This window comes from Doryrhamphus excisus, linkage group LG1 (genome assembly GCF_037039965.1).
Source record: "Doryrhamphus excisus strain RoL-2023G ecotype Guam linkage group LG1, RoL_Dexc_Guam_v1.1, whole genome shotgun sequence".
Classification (NCBI taxonomy): domain Eukaryota; kingdom Metazoa; phylum Chordata; class Actinopteri; order Syngnathiformes; family Syngnathidae; genus Doryrhamphus; species Doryrhamphus excisus.
The window spans coordinates 23,530,764-23,545,244 of NC_136357.1; the positions used below are offsets into that span (position 1 = coordinate 23,530,764).

The following is a 14,481-nucleotide window of genomic DNA, read 5'->3' on the forward strand; positions in this document are numbered from 1 at the left end:
TTCCTACTTCTCGATGCTTTGCTAGCAAACACTGTTGTTGTGATCCTAACATCCTGAGCGTAGTCTGGAATCAACTCCTTGAATGTGCGCGCCAATAGCAAGACTATTGAGATGCAGGCCGATATCAGCCCGATATCATTTATCAATATCGGATATTAAGGCAATCTATTTTCACAAACACTATAAATAATCAAAATGAGGTTTTCAGCGTATTTGGAAAAATAATTCTAAATTGGCAAAATAAGATGTGCATGTTTTGTTTATTGACCTTCATAATTTTATTTTTCATTCAATAGTTAAAAAAACACAGAATTGTATTCTTTTTATGATATATATATTTTCCTCAAACAACGTGGGGAAAAAGAGCAAACATTTGAATAAAGTTGAAGGCTAAAGCACGAGGGATTAAACAGTTTTCCATCACTCTACAGCGAGAGAAGGAAGCATGAGGTTTGTGTAGCGTTGCACTCCTACCATCACATCAGCAAACAAAAGGAAACTTCACTTTGTCCACCAAAACTAGAGAATGCAGTCTCAGCCACGTCATGAAGCGTGCCAGTAACAAGCTTTGACATATTCAATAGATGCAACGATGAATCCATAAATCAATCATTAATCAACTATCCATTGCAACTGTTTTGGCTTTTATGGTCTTTTGGGGAACAAATATAAATATCCTCTGATGTCAGCCTCAAAGGTTCTTAGTCGTGCATGAAAGCAGAACACACACACACACACACACACACAGACCAGCTTTTACTTTGGAAAAGACTGATAGACGTTTTGGCCTCTTGTCTGATATGTTGCGTACCAAAGCACTAACTGCGTGTCTTTGCTTCATATTGATTTGCTCCGTCCATCAAAGCGAGCTTCAGATGAATGGACTAAGCAAATAAAGGTTAGTTGCAGCTCGGCATGGAACAATATTGACGGATTTTCTTCAAATAAAACACACAAATCCACAATTTGGCACTAAATATTAGAGGTGTCACAAGATCTCACAAGATGGCCTGGTTGCCAGTCAAGGCTTCTCGTTCAGAAGTCGTCTGTTGGGAACTAGGCCTGGGCTGATCATAAACCAATGACGAGAAGAAGATGTATGGTGGGAACCAGGCCTGGGATCATCATAAACCAATGATGAGAAGATGTATGGTGGGAACCAGGCCTGGGATCATCATAAACCAATGATGAGAAGATGTATGGTGGGAACTAAGCCTGGGATCATCATAAACCAGTGAAGAGAAGATGTCTGGTGGGAACTAGGCCTGGGATGATCATAAACCAATGACGAGAAGAAGATGTATGGTGGGAACCAGGCCTGGGATCATCATAAACCAGTGAAGAGAAGATGTCTGGTGGGAACTAGGCCTAGGATGATCATAAACCAATGACGAGAAGAAGATGTCTGGTGGGAACTAGGCCTGGGATGATCATAAACCAACGACGAGAAGATGTCTGGTGGGAATTGGGCCTGGGATGATCATAAACCAATGACGAGAAGATGTCTGGTGGGAACTAGGCCTGGGATTATCATGAACCAATGAAGAGAAGATGTCTGGTGGGAACTAGGCCTGGGATGATCATAAACCAACGACAGGAAGATGTCTGGTGGGAATTGGGCCTGGGATGATCATAAACCAATGACGAGAAGATGTCTGGTGGGAACTAGGCCTGGGATTATCATGAACCAATGAAGAGAAGATGTCTGGTGGGAACTAGGCCTGGGATGATCATAAACCAATGACGAGAAGATGATGTCGAGTGGGAACTAGGCCTGGGATGATCATAAACCAATGACGAGAAGATGTCTGGTGGGAATTGGGCCTGGGATGATCATAAACCAATGACGAGAAGATGTCTGGTGGGAACTAGGCCTGGGATGATCATAAACCAATGACTAGAAGAAGATATCGGGTGGGAACTAGGCCTGGGATGATCATAAACCAATGACGAGAAGAAGATGTCGAGTGGGAACTAGGCCTGGGATGATCATAGACCCAAGGACGAGAAGATGTCTGGTGGGAACTAGGCCTCATGCATTATTGTTTGGTTGGATGGAGGCGGGGCTGCTAGCATCCACACAGAATGTAACAAAGAAATGAAATGATTAGATTACAATATATTGCCGTATTTACTTTTCTATTGTACTTTCAATAAAAGTTAACATCTTGTCTCGTTTTTGTAGAGCCAATCTTGTGTATCGTCTTGTCTCGTGACACCACTACTAAATATTCTAAACTTTAAATATGCAACAGCGACACACTTGGCTTTAAAACAATGAATTAATGTGCACGCATATAAAAACATATAAAACCCCAAGCAAATAACTTCCCTTTGAAAGACAGTATGAAGTATGAAATATTCCTCCAAATGAAGCCCACTGGCATGGTAGTGTAATGTACAGTATCGTGTGAAGACAGACCAACATTCAGTACGCTTGCTTCAGTGTGAACGGGTGATCGGGTGGCCATTGGGGTGTCCATCGGGGTGTCCATTGGGGCGTCCATCGGGGTGTCTATTGGGGTGTCCATTGGGGTGTCCATTGGCGTGTCCATTGGGGCGTCCATCGGGGTGTCTATTGGGGTGTCCATTGGGGTGTCCATCGGGGCGTCCATCGGGGCGTCCATCGGGGTGTCTATTGGGGTGTCCATTGGGGTGTCCATTGGGGTGTCCATTGGGGCGTCCATTTGTTCATCAAATCAAGTAGAATCAAGTCGAATGAATTGAAAAAGGAGCCAGCTGCGCCAGTCCACATGCATAAGGAAGAGATAAGAGAAGTCTTAGCAGCTGGTCAGACTTTCTTGGAGAAGTCCATCCAGAGCAGGCTTATCTAAATCCTCTTGGCAGGGCTGAATAGACAGGAAGTGCAGAGGAACGCTTAAATGTGCCTGAAAAGCAGCTCTTTCAAATAAATCGGAAGCTTTTTCTCCAAAATATCTCAACTTCTGCCTAACACCAATATGATGCATCGCGTTTATAAGGGGGGGTTGGATGTGAGGAGATGAAGAACAAAAAATTACATAATCTCCAAATGAAAGCGCTTTTCTCTGCGGGATGCTCTCCCTCCTGGTTGGCTTCACAAGGTGACCCCAGTTTGTTACGTCGTGCTCACGGCCAGCGAGCCCTCGATGTCGCTCGGCCTCTTCGGCTGCCGCTGCTCTTTCAGTCCACCTCGTCCTCTTCGTCAGATCTGCCGAGGGTCAGATGTCGCCTGGCTGCAGGAGGGCTGAAGTTCAACACACACAAGTAGATATTTCAAATACCGTAGAAACAAACAATAAAGACAACATATTGGAAAGTACACATGCAGACTTTGTACTTCTCAAGACCAATGTGATACTGATAATCGATATCTATGTACTTTCTTATTTATTAATATGGCTTTTCTTCGGGTACTCCGCTTTCCTCTCCCATTCCAAAAACATGTTAGCTTGATTGGCCACTCCAAATTGTCCATAGGTATGAATGTGGGTGGGAATGTTTTTTTGTCTATATGTGCCCTGTGATTGGCTGGCCACCAGTCCAGTGTGGACCCCGCCCAAAGACAGCTGGGATAGACTCCAGCATACCACTGCAACCCCCGTGAGGATAAGCGGCATAAAAAACTGATGGATGGACATCACTACTATCAGGAGAACCAGAGTGTAGAGGGGGAGGAGCCACCTGCTGTGGCCCGGCAAGGTGCACTGTATTTGGGCATGTGCTCTGAGCAGCTGCTGTAATGCCACGGAGGTCTCCGACAAACATGCACTTTTCAAACACCACAAGGCTGGCGTTTCAGGTGGCTGATAAGGTTTTGTGTGTGCCATGTTTTTTCCCTCTCATCATGGTGTATCTGCTATGATGTCCGTCCTCTTAAGTGACTGTTAAAGTGAGCTCAGGGGAAGTTACAACAGGCAGCTAACATCCCAGGAAGGAGAAAAAAGGTGACCTCATTGGAGTGTTTTTTTTAATGATCAGTTAGTGGCGCTAATGTAATGTAATTGGATTTATCAGTCATGATTGCCTCATATCAGTCCAATAATGATGGTGCACCCTACTGGTAACTCTTCCTTGCAGGAAGTGAATGTCATCGACTATTCTTAAACAAAGTTGACTTGAAACACTTTTTTGAATGTACAGTGGCTGTTGCCATGACAACCCATTGAATAGACAAGTGCCTTCATGTTGAAGGACAGCACAATTCAATGCTGTTCAATTTATACATCCTCAGCACCACACGCCCAAGCAAAGGACGCCCACGGTGAGGAGCAGTGGCAGACTGTTTCCCTTTGCAGATTTCACGTGTTGGGATTCAAAATGAAAGAAATGTTACACTTCCATCACAGAATGTTGGCGTAGTGACACTTCGTGGGACAAAAACAGCAGGGTCAAAAACATTCATTCATTCATTCATTCATTTTCTACCGCTTATGGACTCGTGGCCAGCCAATCACAGGGCACATATAGACAAACAACCATTCACACTCACATTCATACCTATGGACAATTTGGAGTGGCCAATGAAGCTAACATGTTTTTGGGATGGGGGAGGAAACCGAAGTACCTGGAGAAAAGCCACGCATGCACGGGGAGAACATGCAAACTCCACACAGAGATGGCCGAGGCTGGAATTGAACTCGGGTCTCCTAGCTGTGAGGCCACTCAATGTAATTGTAGTTGTTTAACTGGCTAGCTCATTATCCATCCAGGACTTCCCATGGACTTCCCCTTCTCCATGGCTAATTCGTCCAGATCCTCCAGGCGGATCCCAGACTATAGGATCCTCCCCAGGGAGGTGTCCAGGAGGCATCCTGACCAGACAGCCGAGCCACCTCATCTGCTTCTCTCAATGCGGAGGAGCAGCACCTCTACTTGAGTATTTCCCAGATGACGGTGCTTGTCACCTTATCTGTAAGGGACAACCAAGCCCCCCTACGGACAAACTCATTTCAGCCGCTTGTACCGCCATCTTGTCCTTTCAGTCACAACCCAAAGTTGATGACCATAAGTGACGGCAGGAACGCAGATACATTAGCAGCATTTGTCCATTTGGTTCCAATTCACTGAGCACCTCAAAGGTGGAGATGCTGTAGGAGGCTCTGATGACGGTGCTGGACTTTACTGAGTATTCTAATGCATCACGGTCACTGTATTCTCAGGGCACCGAATCCACCGCAGCTTAGACTGTTCAGGCTGTGGAGGAAGACCAGCCCAGTCCTACGTATCTCGTCAGCATCAACTGAGAGGCCAAACGTCTTCTAAGACAGCCTGGACAGTGCGGCCATGATTGGCTCTGTGCCCTGAGAATGAACGGTATGGTGAAGATGTGGTGATGTTGACCATGGTTCTTCTGTCTTTTCAACACCGATCCGGTTTTTAGCATGCACACGTTGGTGGCTTAGGTGGTCTGGTTCTACATGTTTGGTTCACACCAGAGTTCCGATGGCTCTGATGACACAAAATCAAAGGTAGCAAAGCTATCCCATGTGAAGACACCTTCCCTCACGTTAGCGTGTTACAACATGCTGGAATCAGAAGGGGGGGGGTGCAAATGCAGGGAGTTAGCATGTTAGTCTGCTCGGCGAGTGAGTCTCAGGGAGATTCCAAGGTTATTGTCACAGCAAGCGTCACCTTGGTGGGCTGCTATCAGTCACTGTCCGGCCTGTAGAGGTACTTCATCACCAGGTTATCCATCTTCTTCTGCTTCCTCTTGGATGTCCCACCACTACCATTCCCATTTCCCTTCTCATCATCGGATGGCCGTCTGGGGCTCTTTTTAACGCTGTTGGAGCTGCGGTATGAGACAGTGGAATCGGAAGAGGACTCGGATGACTCTGAGGATGAAGAGGAATCCTCTGAATCACTCTCCTTCTTCTTCGATCTTCTCTTGGACTTTTTGCCCTTCTTTCTCCTCGAGCTCCTCCTGCTGTGACGATCGTCTGAAGACGAGTCATCCGACGGAGAGACTTTGCTCTTTTTATCCTTACGACCGCGAGATGCGGTACTAAGGGTGCTGGAAGGTCGGCCGGCGTAGTCCAGAGCGGAGCTGGATGCCGAGCGAAGCACGCTGGGTTTGCTGCAACCAAGCCCTTCATCATCTGACTTCTTCCGACCATCCTTGCTTCCCACGTCCTTCTTCTCATCTGCGTCCTCATCACTGGACTCATCAAGCTTGCTTCGCTTGAACTTTATGGGTTTGAAGCTGAGCACCTCGTTAATGGCGGCCTCCAAGTCCGGGTCTAAGTAGTTCCGGTGCGTGACAGGCCTGATGTCAGATGTATCTGGCGGGTTGCCGTCAGAAGAACGAGGTCGGGCAGGGGTGGAGAGGCTACGGGGGTGGGAGCGAGGACTGTAAGGCGAAGTCCCTGCTTCTGTAAACGCCACACTCCGCCCATCATCATCATCATCATCTACGTGAACACCAAACTCGCTGAGGCCACAGCTACGAGCGAGGGACAGCCGAGAGCTGCTGCGCCTGTCGTCCCTCCAAGAACTGCTCCGATGCAGAGATGGTGGGGTGGAGTGGCTCACGCTGCTGATGGTGGACTTGTTGTCATCATCCAACATCCCCCTCCTGGTGGACCTCCTGCTGGGTGCCACAGAAGATACGACGGAGTCTTTGTCAAATTCAGGGCTGCTTCGGGACGTCCAGCGTGAATCCAGACCCTTCCTCGCTCTGCTGGTGGCCTCGGAATAAGCCATGGAGATGACAGAGCCTTTATCGTCCAAGTCTTCCTGTGTTTGGCTCTTCTTCCAGTCTTCCTGGAGATCCTTGGACTTGGCTTTGCGGATGGAGGTGTGGTCCGGTGTGTCGGGCTGTTCTTTTAGAGTGCTAAAAAGGGAGCTCTCATCGCCCGTACCCCCGATGGAGTCTTTGAGGTGGGAGCGCTTCCGGTAGCTCAGGGAGCTCATGGCAGAGACAGACCTGCTCTGCTCTGCATCTTTGCCATCTGGACTTCCATCACTTGTCTTCTCCTTAGCATCTTTCACATCTTTGCCATCTGCATTTGCTGAATATCTAAAAGGTATGACAGTGAATCATATCAACTCCATGATTAGGAAAAAATGAAATCTGCATTTCTGCTGAGGCAAAGGAAGGACCAAAATAATGAGCAGGGCTCGGGCTCCCGATACGAATGGTAACGTCGGCAGATGTGTAAATTTGTCACTTTCTTTCTGTCCTTGGGAGGGTGATGTCAAGGGACACGCGCGGTCCCGAGGCATTGTGGGCTGCGTCGGAGTCAACAAGTGAGAAGATCCATGGGAGCCGAGGCATCATTTAGCAGCCGTGCCAGCTGCCCACGGGCCACTTCAATACATCTGACAGCAGCCACTTGGCCAGTCCGCCTGCTGTCATTAGACAGATTACTGCGAGGGAGAGCCGTGACACCTAATCGCACAAATGAACCGTCTTTTTCGTGGCCCAAGGTCATGCTGGGACATTTCAAGACTGAGGTCGGTTTAGCTCTCAAGGAACTTATGCTTTCATCATAATTGGTTGGTCTGCCAGCAGGAATATCCAAAAATGAACCCAAAGAAGCCATTGTTGTTGTTTTAACCTCCTTTTAGTGACCGGTCACTAGGTGTCAGTAACAATAACCTCTGCAGGACGTACTGTACTGTACTCCCAATGCTAACATGGTTGTCCATGTCTCATTTTGGAAATGGGACTATAGGGCTGTTATTTTATGTCTAAAGGGCTCTAATACCGTTAGAAGCTTATTTAGGAGGTCGAAAACAGATTTTCTTTGCTCTAACTACAAAATATGGGGTCTGGAACCAAACAACAGTGATAAACGAGGGAGATTGTAGTGTGCTTACTATCAAACTGGTGGACAAAATACATCTATCCCGCAGATGATATTGTTCAAAGAAGTCCCAAGAATTGCATGTGGCCACTTTGTCATTGTTCCAATAAGAAATCAGCAGGAAGGAGGGCTCGAGTGTCCGAGTGCACTCCTCAGCGTAGTCCTTATCACGGCGCTATCGCAAGGATCCTCATGGTTATCTGTGATGAGGCAAGCGGATGAGAGAGAAGCACTAACCTGGTGCTCTTCAGACTTCCTTCGTCCGACTGGGCTTTAGAGGAGGCTTTGTTCTTGGAGAGCCAGGACTTAACTCCATCCACACGGTCCTCCACCTCAGAATCTGTGTCTGTTTCATCCCCGCTGCAAGCACACGAAGGTTGGAGAAGACAGAACAACACAGAGCTGTGTACATCTTATCTTTGCACAGTATTAGTCCCCACGGGAGCCACTGAGATCAGCAGTCCTCCAGTCCTTTTCAACGCCGAGAATAAGATTGTTGGATGAATATGTATGCAGCGTAATGAAAGTGACGCAGTCGTGAAAGGGTTAGGGTGATGCAATGCGGTGCAGACAGGAGACGCATAAATCGCAGGAAGTGATTATTCAACACAGTCCTTGTAGAAGACATGCATTAGCCGAGCCCCATGCAGATGGATAATCAACTTGTTTGGCTGTCGGCTGCTAGCATCTGTGCGGCACGTCAGCCGCTCCTGATGCTTGTAATGGAGCGGAGCCACGAGCACCCCCGGGCCCCCTACGCTTGACATAACAATCGATACACGGACCTGTGGCTCCATCGGGGAAAGACGGCATAGATTCCACCTGCACACGCTCCAGTCTCATTGCTTGCTTAAATACAATAGTCCGCCCCGCAACGCTTGCTATTGATTGAGTCCGCTTCCACAGTCCAGCCCGGGATGAAAAACCTTCCTGGAAAACTTCCTGCTATCATCCCACCATTTAGCGCCTGATTCGGGGTTGGCTCACTTCCACTTGCAGTATGAACAGTATTGAACTTACTGTACTCTACTGTGTTTACTTTGTGTTTACTATATATACTTATTCTGTGTTTACTGTGTTTATTCTGTACTCGACTGTATTTATGCTACTGAATTTACTCTACTGTACTCAACTGTATTTACTTTACCGTGTTTACTCTACTCTATTTACTATATTAGGTTTACTGTACTCTACTGTATTTATGCTACTGTGTTGACTGTACTCCACTGTGTTTACTCTATCATTTACTGTACTCTACTGTATTTACTCTACTCTACTGTTAACTGTACTCTGTTGGATTTACTCTACTGTGTTGACTGTACTCCACTGTATTTACTCTACTGTATTTCCTCTACTCTACTGTTAACTGTACTCTGTTGGATTTACTCTACTGTGTTGACTGTACTCCACTGTATTTACTCTACTATTTACTGTACTCTACTGTATTTGCTCTACTCTACTGTTAACTGTACTCTGCAGGATTTACTCTACTGTGTTTACTGTACTCTACTGTATTTGCTCTACTCGACTCTACTGTTAACTGTACTCTGCAGGATTTACTCTACTGTGTTTACTGTACTCTACTGTATTTACTCTACTGTTTACTGTACTCTGCTGTATTTACTCTACTGTTTACTGTACTCTACTGCATTCACTCTATTGTATTTACTCTACTGTTAAGTGTACTATACTGTATTTATTGTACTCTACTGGATTTACTCTACTATGTGTTTGCTGTACTCTACTGCATTAACTCTACTGTGTTTACTGTAGTCTACTGTATTTACTCTGTTTACTTACTCTACAGCATTCGCTTTATTGTGTTTGCTGTACTCTACTGTATTTACCCTACTCCACTGTTTTTACTGTCTTTACTATATCTACTTTACTGAATTTACTGTACTCTACTGTGTTTACTGTACACTGTGTTTACTGTATTTTACTGTATCTACTCTACTGTATTTGTTGTACTCTACTGTGTTTACTGTACACTGTATTTTCTGTATTCTACTGTTCTGTATTGTTTCTGTATTTTTCAGCTTAAAACCGCCCCAAACGTTGCATCATCACCTCTTCCTGCCGCTTTCTGACGTATATAAACGTCTTTGGAGCGAATGAGTGAACTGCGGTTTCATTTTGCTCCGTGGAAGTGTGTCGTCCTGGAAAAGGCTGCTGTGTCCCGGCAGACGCCAGGCTGTCGTCAATAAGAAAAGTGACAAGATGATCCATCTGGACGCAGTTGCTGATTACAAGGAGAAAACACTATTCCAGATCATGATAGACGCCCTGCAAAGCTCTATTGTGTCCTCCATCACACACTGGGTCTCATTCCTCCCTGAACAAAGTGTTCCATCTCTTGGCCGACCGGGGGAGGGGCGGCGGCGGCGGCTGAAGGACTGACATGTTCTACGCTTTGGTCGCCACTGAATGCTAAATAAAAAAGATTAGAATAATACTTGCTAGCGGATTACACATGCAATCATCTTTCCTGCTGCAACTTCTCTCCCAGCAGAAACTCAACTCCTTTTCTCTTCGCGCTGATGCACACGCCAATGTGAAAGAAAAGGTGGCTTGCAATTGAGTGCAGCGCAAATGGTGTCACAAGCAATTTGTCCTTGGTCCTCCGCTCTTCGCTAAGCGCTCCTGAGGCCCGCAGATACAAACAAGCCCCAAGAATTTTGGAAGTCAACGTTAATGGCTTCTGACAATCCGGCCTCGGCTGGTTGTAAATCTTCGTCACAACGATTTAGAGTCAGCCTTAAATCACGTAGGCGGCGCCATCACACGGCCGCCATACTTTGGAAGCCCCCCCGCTGGACATATTGACGGGTGGCATATCGGCCACGGCGTCAGCGTCGCACCTACGCCGCATGCTTTTAACACGAAGCCGATGCGTTCACGGTCTCGCTGCCGACGTTGGCAACCTTCAGTCAAGGTCAAAGTCAAGGTCAGTCTTCATGGATCCTTTTTCAGTGGACTGCTGATGACATCATACGTGGGCATTTTTTAGCTAACAGGATGCTAACAACCATGATGAAGACACATGAGAGCATGCAGTGGATTAATAGACAATAACAAAGCAGGCAAAATAGTAGCTTAAATGACCCACGCTAGCCGTGGAGGATGCTAGCAGGTTGCCATCACAGCACCTGGACAGATGCCTGCTGGACTTTCAGCCACCAACACGTGAAAGGAACGCAAGCGTGGCTGATGGTCAGAGATGCTAAGCTTGGTGACGACACCAGCCGCCTTTTACGCTTTCACACGTCTGGGAAAGGAATGAAGGAGGGATTAGTGAGGAATTTGCACGCTGGCTTATCAGGGGGGCGGCTCCCACACCCCACCCTGCAGGTAACGGACGGCCGGCAGCAGATGTTACCTTTTTTCCCCATCGGGCCCTCCCCCCCCGAAGCACAAGATCCGCACAGAGACAATCATCATCGGCTCCGCCCACACGCCCATGCAGCCATGCAGAGATGAGGATGATTAGGAAAGATGAGGATGCAGTATTCCAGGGGGCTTCCTCGGCCTGGGAGGTCCTAACCTTCCCACACCAGCCAGGCCGCATCGTGGGAAACAAAGGATGCAACTGAGCCACTTTGGTTCATAAAAATATGCTATGAAGTTGCTCGTATATTTCAAAAAGGAATACTATTTTTGCTTTTTGCTGCATTTTTCATTTTTTCAATTTTCTTTCCATTTCATCATACAGAACCTTTGTTAAGCTAACTTTCCAAATGTTTGTTTCTCATTGTATTGTCAACTTTATGCTACTAAAATAACATCTTCACTCTTAATGTTTTGGCTTTTTCATTTGCAACTATTTTCTTGTAAATGTTATTTTGATTCCGCCTTCATTCCCATGGTAGCTGGACTTTCTTTTCGCCAAGCTAATCCCAAATGACTGCTTCATTGCTTCTTTCCCGTGGTTTTAGGACAGCGTGTTGAGTTTCCTGCTAGTGAAATGAAGATAAAGCTTCCAAGAAACACTGCATTACGCTCTCGTGCGGTTAGAAAAAGCGTGAAAGCGACACCAAGGATGCATTTTCCACGCTCACGTTTTGTTCCTCCTTTTCTGATACTTTGTCACCATGTCTTGTAAACTGCCAGGAGGGGAGACACGCCAGGACGGGGACGGGGAGAGAAGAAAAGAAGACAGTAGCATCACCATTAGCCAAAGCTCTGTGCTCCCCCCACAAAGACAGGAGGAGCAGCGGCGAGAGAGGAGACACGAGACCCAGAAGGACTTTCACCAAATAGACACGTTATGACTGACAGGCTCCTTTAAGATCACACGTTTCTACCTGTTGATGAGCTCGTCGTTGTCATCGCTCTCCATTTCGTCCTCGATGGCCGCCTGCAGGTCTCCGATCCTCTTGAAGGCCAGTTTCAGGTCCACCTGCAAGCTCTGATTGGCTGCCTCTAAGCTCTCGATGTCCATTTCCTGGAAAAACGTTTCCATGAAAAAGCATGTGCACTTTATGCTTCCAATTTCAAGGCTTTTGGAAAACATAGGAATGGATAAACCTTGCTGTTATAAGTACTTAGTATTATAAGGTATAAGTATGCACTACACTGCAGTATGAGGTAGAAGTACAGCAAGTATATTGTAGCTTTGAAACATGCTTACTTCTGTGTTTCTGGCTAACCTAAACATTGGAGTATGAAAACGTATGAAAATGGCTACATAACATGATGTGTAGGCCAGTCAGGAGGTGTCACATGACGTCAAGTACGAAGACGAGTACACCAGTCAGGAGGTGTCACATGACGTCAAGTACCAAGATGAGTACGCCAGTCATGAGGTGTCACATGACGTCAAGTACCAAGACGTGTAGGCCAATCAGGAGGTGTCACATAATGTCAAGCACCAACATGTGTAGGCCAGTCAGGAGGTGTCACATGACATCAAGTACCAAGATGAGTACGCCAGTCATGAGGTGTCACATGACGTCAAGTACCAAGACGTGTAGGCCAATCAGGAGGTGTCACATAATGTCAAGTACCAAGATGTGTAGGCCAATCAGGAGGTGTCACATGACATCAAGTACCAAGACGAGTACGCCAGTCAAGAGGTGTCACATGACGTCAAGTACCAAGACGAGTACGCCAGTCAGGTGTCACATGACGTCAAGTACCAAGATGTGTAGACCTATCAGGAGGTGTCACATGACGTCAAGTACCAAGATGTGTAGACCTATCAGGAGGTGTCACATGACGTCAAGTACCAAGATGTGTAGACCTATCAGGAGGTGTCACATGACGTCAAGTACCAAGATGAGTACGCCAGTCAGGAGGTGTCACATGACATCAAGTACCAATACGAGTACGCCAGTCAGGAGGTGTCACTGATGATGGGATGATAGCCAGAGCAGGAATGCTAACGTGTGCTAACGTCTATATTACATTTGCATGGCCCTCTTATATGTTAACAACTGTATCATTCATTCATTTTCTACCGCTTATCCTCACGAGGGTCGCGGGGGTGCTGGAGCCTATCCCAGCTGTCTTGGGGCGAGAGGCGGGGTCCACCCTGGACTGGTGGCCAGCCAATCACAGGGCACATATAGACAACCATTCACACTCACATTCATATCTATGGACAATTTGGAGTCACCAATGAAGCTAACATGTTTTTGGAATGTGGGAGGAAAGCGGAAACCCGGAGAAAACCCACGCATGCAAACTCCACACAGAGATGGCTGAGGATGGAATTGAACTCGGGTCTCCTAGCTGTGTGGCCTGCGTGCTAACCACTCATTCACCGTGCAGCCCTATCATAATATTAAGTTTTATTTTCTCTTCTTATGTTTACTATATTGGTGTAAAGGTGACTGTAGGGGTGTTAGTTCATGCCAAGAGGTCTCTAAAGGCATGTGGTTAGAAGGTGGTAAACAGGTTTTCTATGCTCAAACTACCAAAAGCCAATTCTAAGTAAAGACTTGGCATTGGACAATATCAGGATACCAGGTATGGGTGAGTTGGAGCCATATTGACTTCAGGGTACAAAGACCTTCATGTCCAAGCAGCCAACACCTACCAGCTCGTGTTTCTTGCGGCTGGCTTCGCATTCCTTCTTGGACACCTCAGCCATTTCTTCTTTGATGTCCCTTATCTGTCTCTGCATGCGCTTGTTCTGCTCCTTCTCTCTGTTCTCTGAAGCAATGCGCTGGTTTTTCTCTTCAGTCATCTTCTCCAGATTGTCCTTCAGACGACCAACCAGACTCTGGGGGGGAGAGCAGGGCCAGCATTAGAAACGATCCCTCATCATGCTTGCATCCCTTGTGCTGCCTGTTTCCAGGGACCTATCATGCCGTCTCCATTTTCCGACCAATACATGCATGTTCTGTGCTCCTGTTGACACAACAAGGTCTTATGCTTTTCTCCCTGGACGAGCCTTTCTTCACTTCAGATAAGATGTGTCACCTCGATGGCGTCACTTCCTGAAATGTGGGCGCTCGCTCGTCACAGCTGGCGCCATCAAGTAGAAATGTTCTTTTTGCTCATTTAGCATCAGCTTTCTAGAATGGAACATACTGCCTAGTACACGTTGGCATCTAGCGATATCTACACGTCAGTCATATCTATGGTGATATAAGTCACATCTGACAGGAAGTGGCTAAAAGCCATTGCTAGTCTGGAAAGTATGCCACTGGTCTGGTGTTGGACGACGGTGCGTGGGAAAGCACTA

The 14,481-nt window shown here is 46.7% G+C and overlaps 1 protein-coding gene across 6 annotated transcripts in view; it reads right to left on the reverse strand.

Annotated features, from left to right (window-relative positions):
* Window positions 1–280: 280 nt before the first annotated feature.
* Window positions 281–14,481, reverse strand: part of LOC131132200 (unconventional myosin-XVIIIa-like) — a 78,957-nt gene continuing 64,756 nt past the window's right edge. For 3 of the 6 annotated variants that reach the window (XM_078792261.1, XM_078792256.1, XM_078792265.1), the window contains 6 exons: window positions 13,831–14,016; window positions 12,095–12,234; window positions 11,849–11,893; window positions 8,028–8,150; window positions 5,614–7,000; window positions 282–3,226 (listed from right to left, as the gene is read on the reverse strand). In XM_078792261.1, the coding sequence (XP_078648387.1) occupies window positions 5,629–7,000; window positions 8,028–8,150; window positions 11,849–11,893; window positions 12,095–12,234; window positions 13,831–14,016 (1,866 nt within the window). In that variant the 3' untranslated portion in view covers window positions 282–3,226; window positions 5,614–5,628. Of the gene's footprint in view, window positions 3,227–5,613; window positions 7,001–8,027; window positions 8,151–11,848; window positions 11,894–12,094; window positions 12,235–13,830; window positions 14,017–14,481 lie in introns of all 6 variants that reach the window. The other 3 variants (XM_078792254.1, XM_078792253.1, XM_078792267.1) reach the window with 2 other exon arrangements.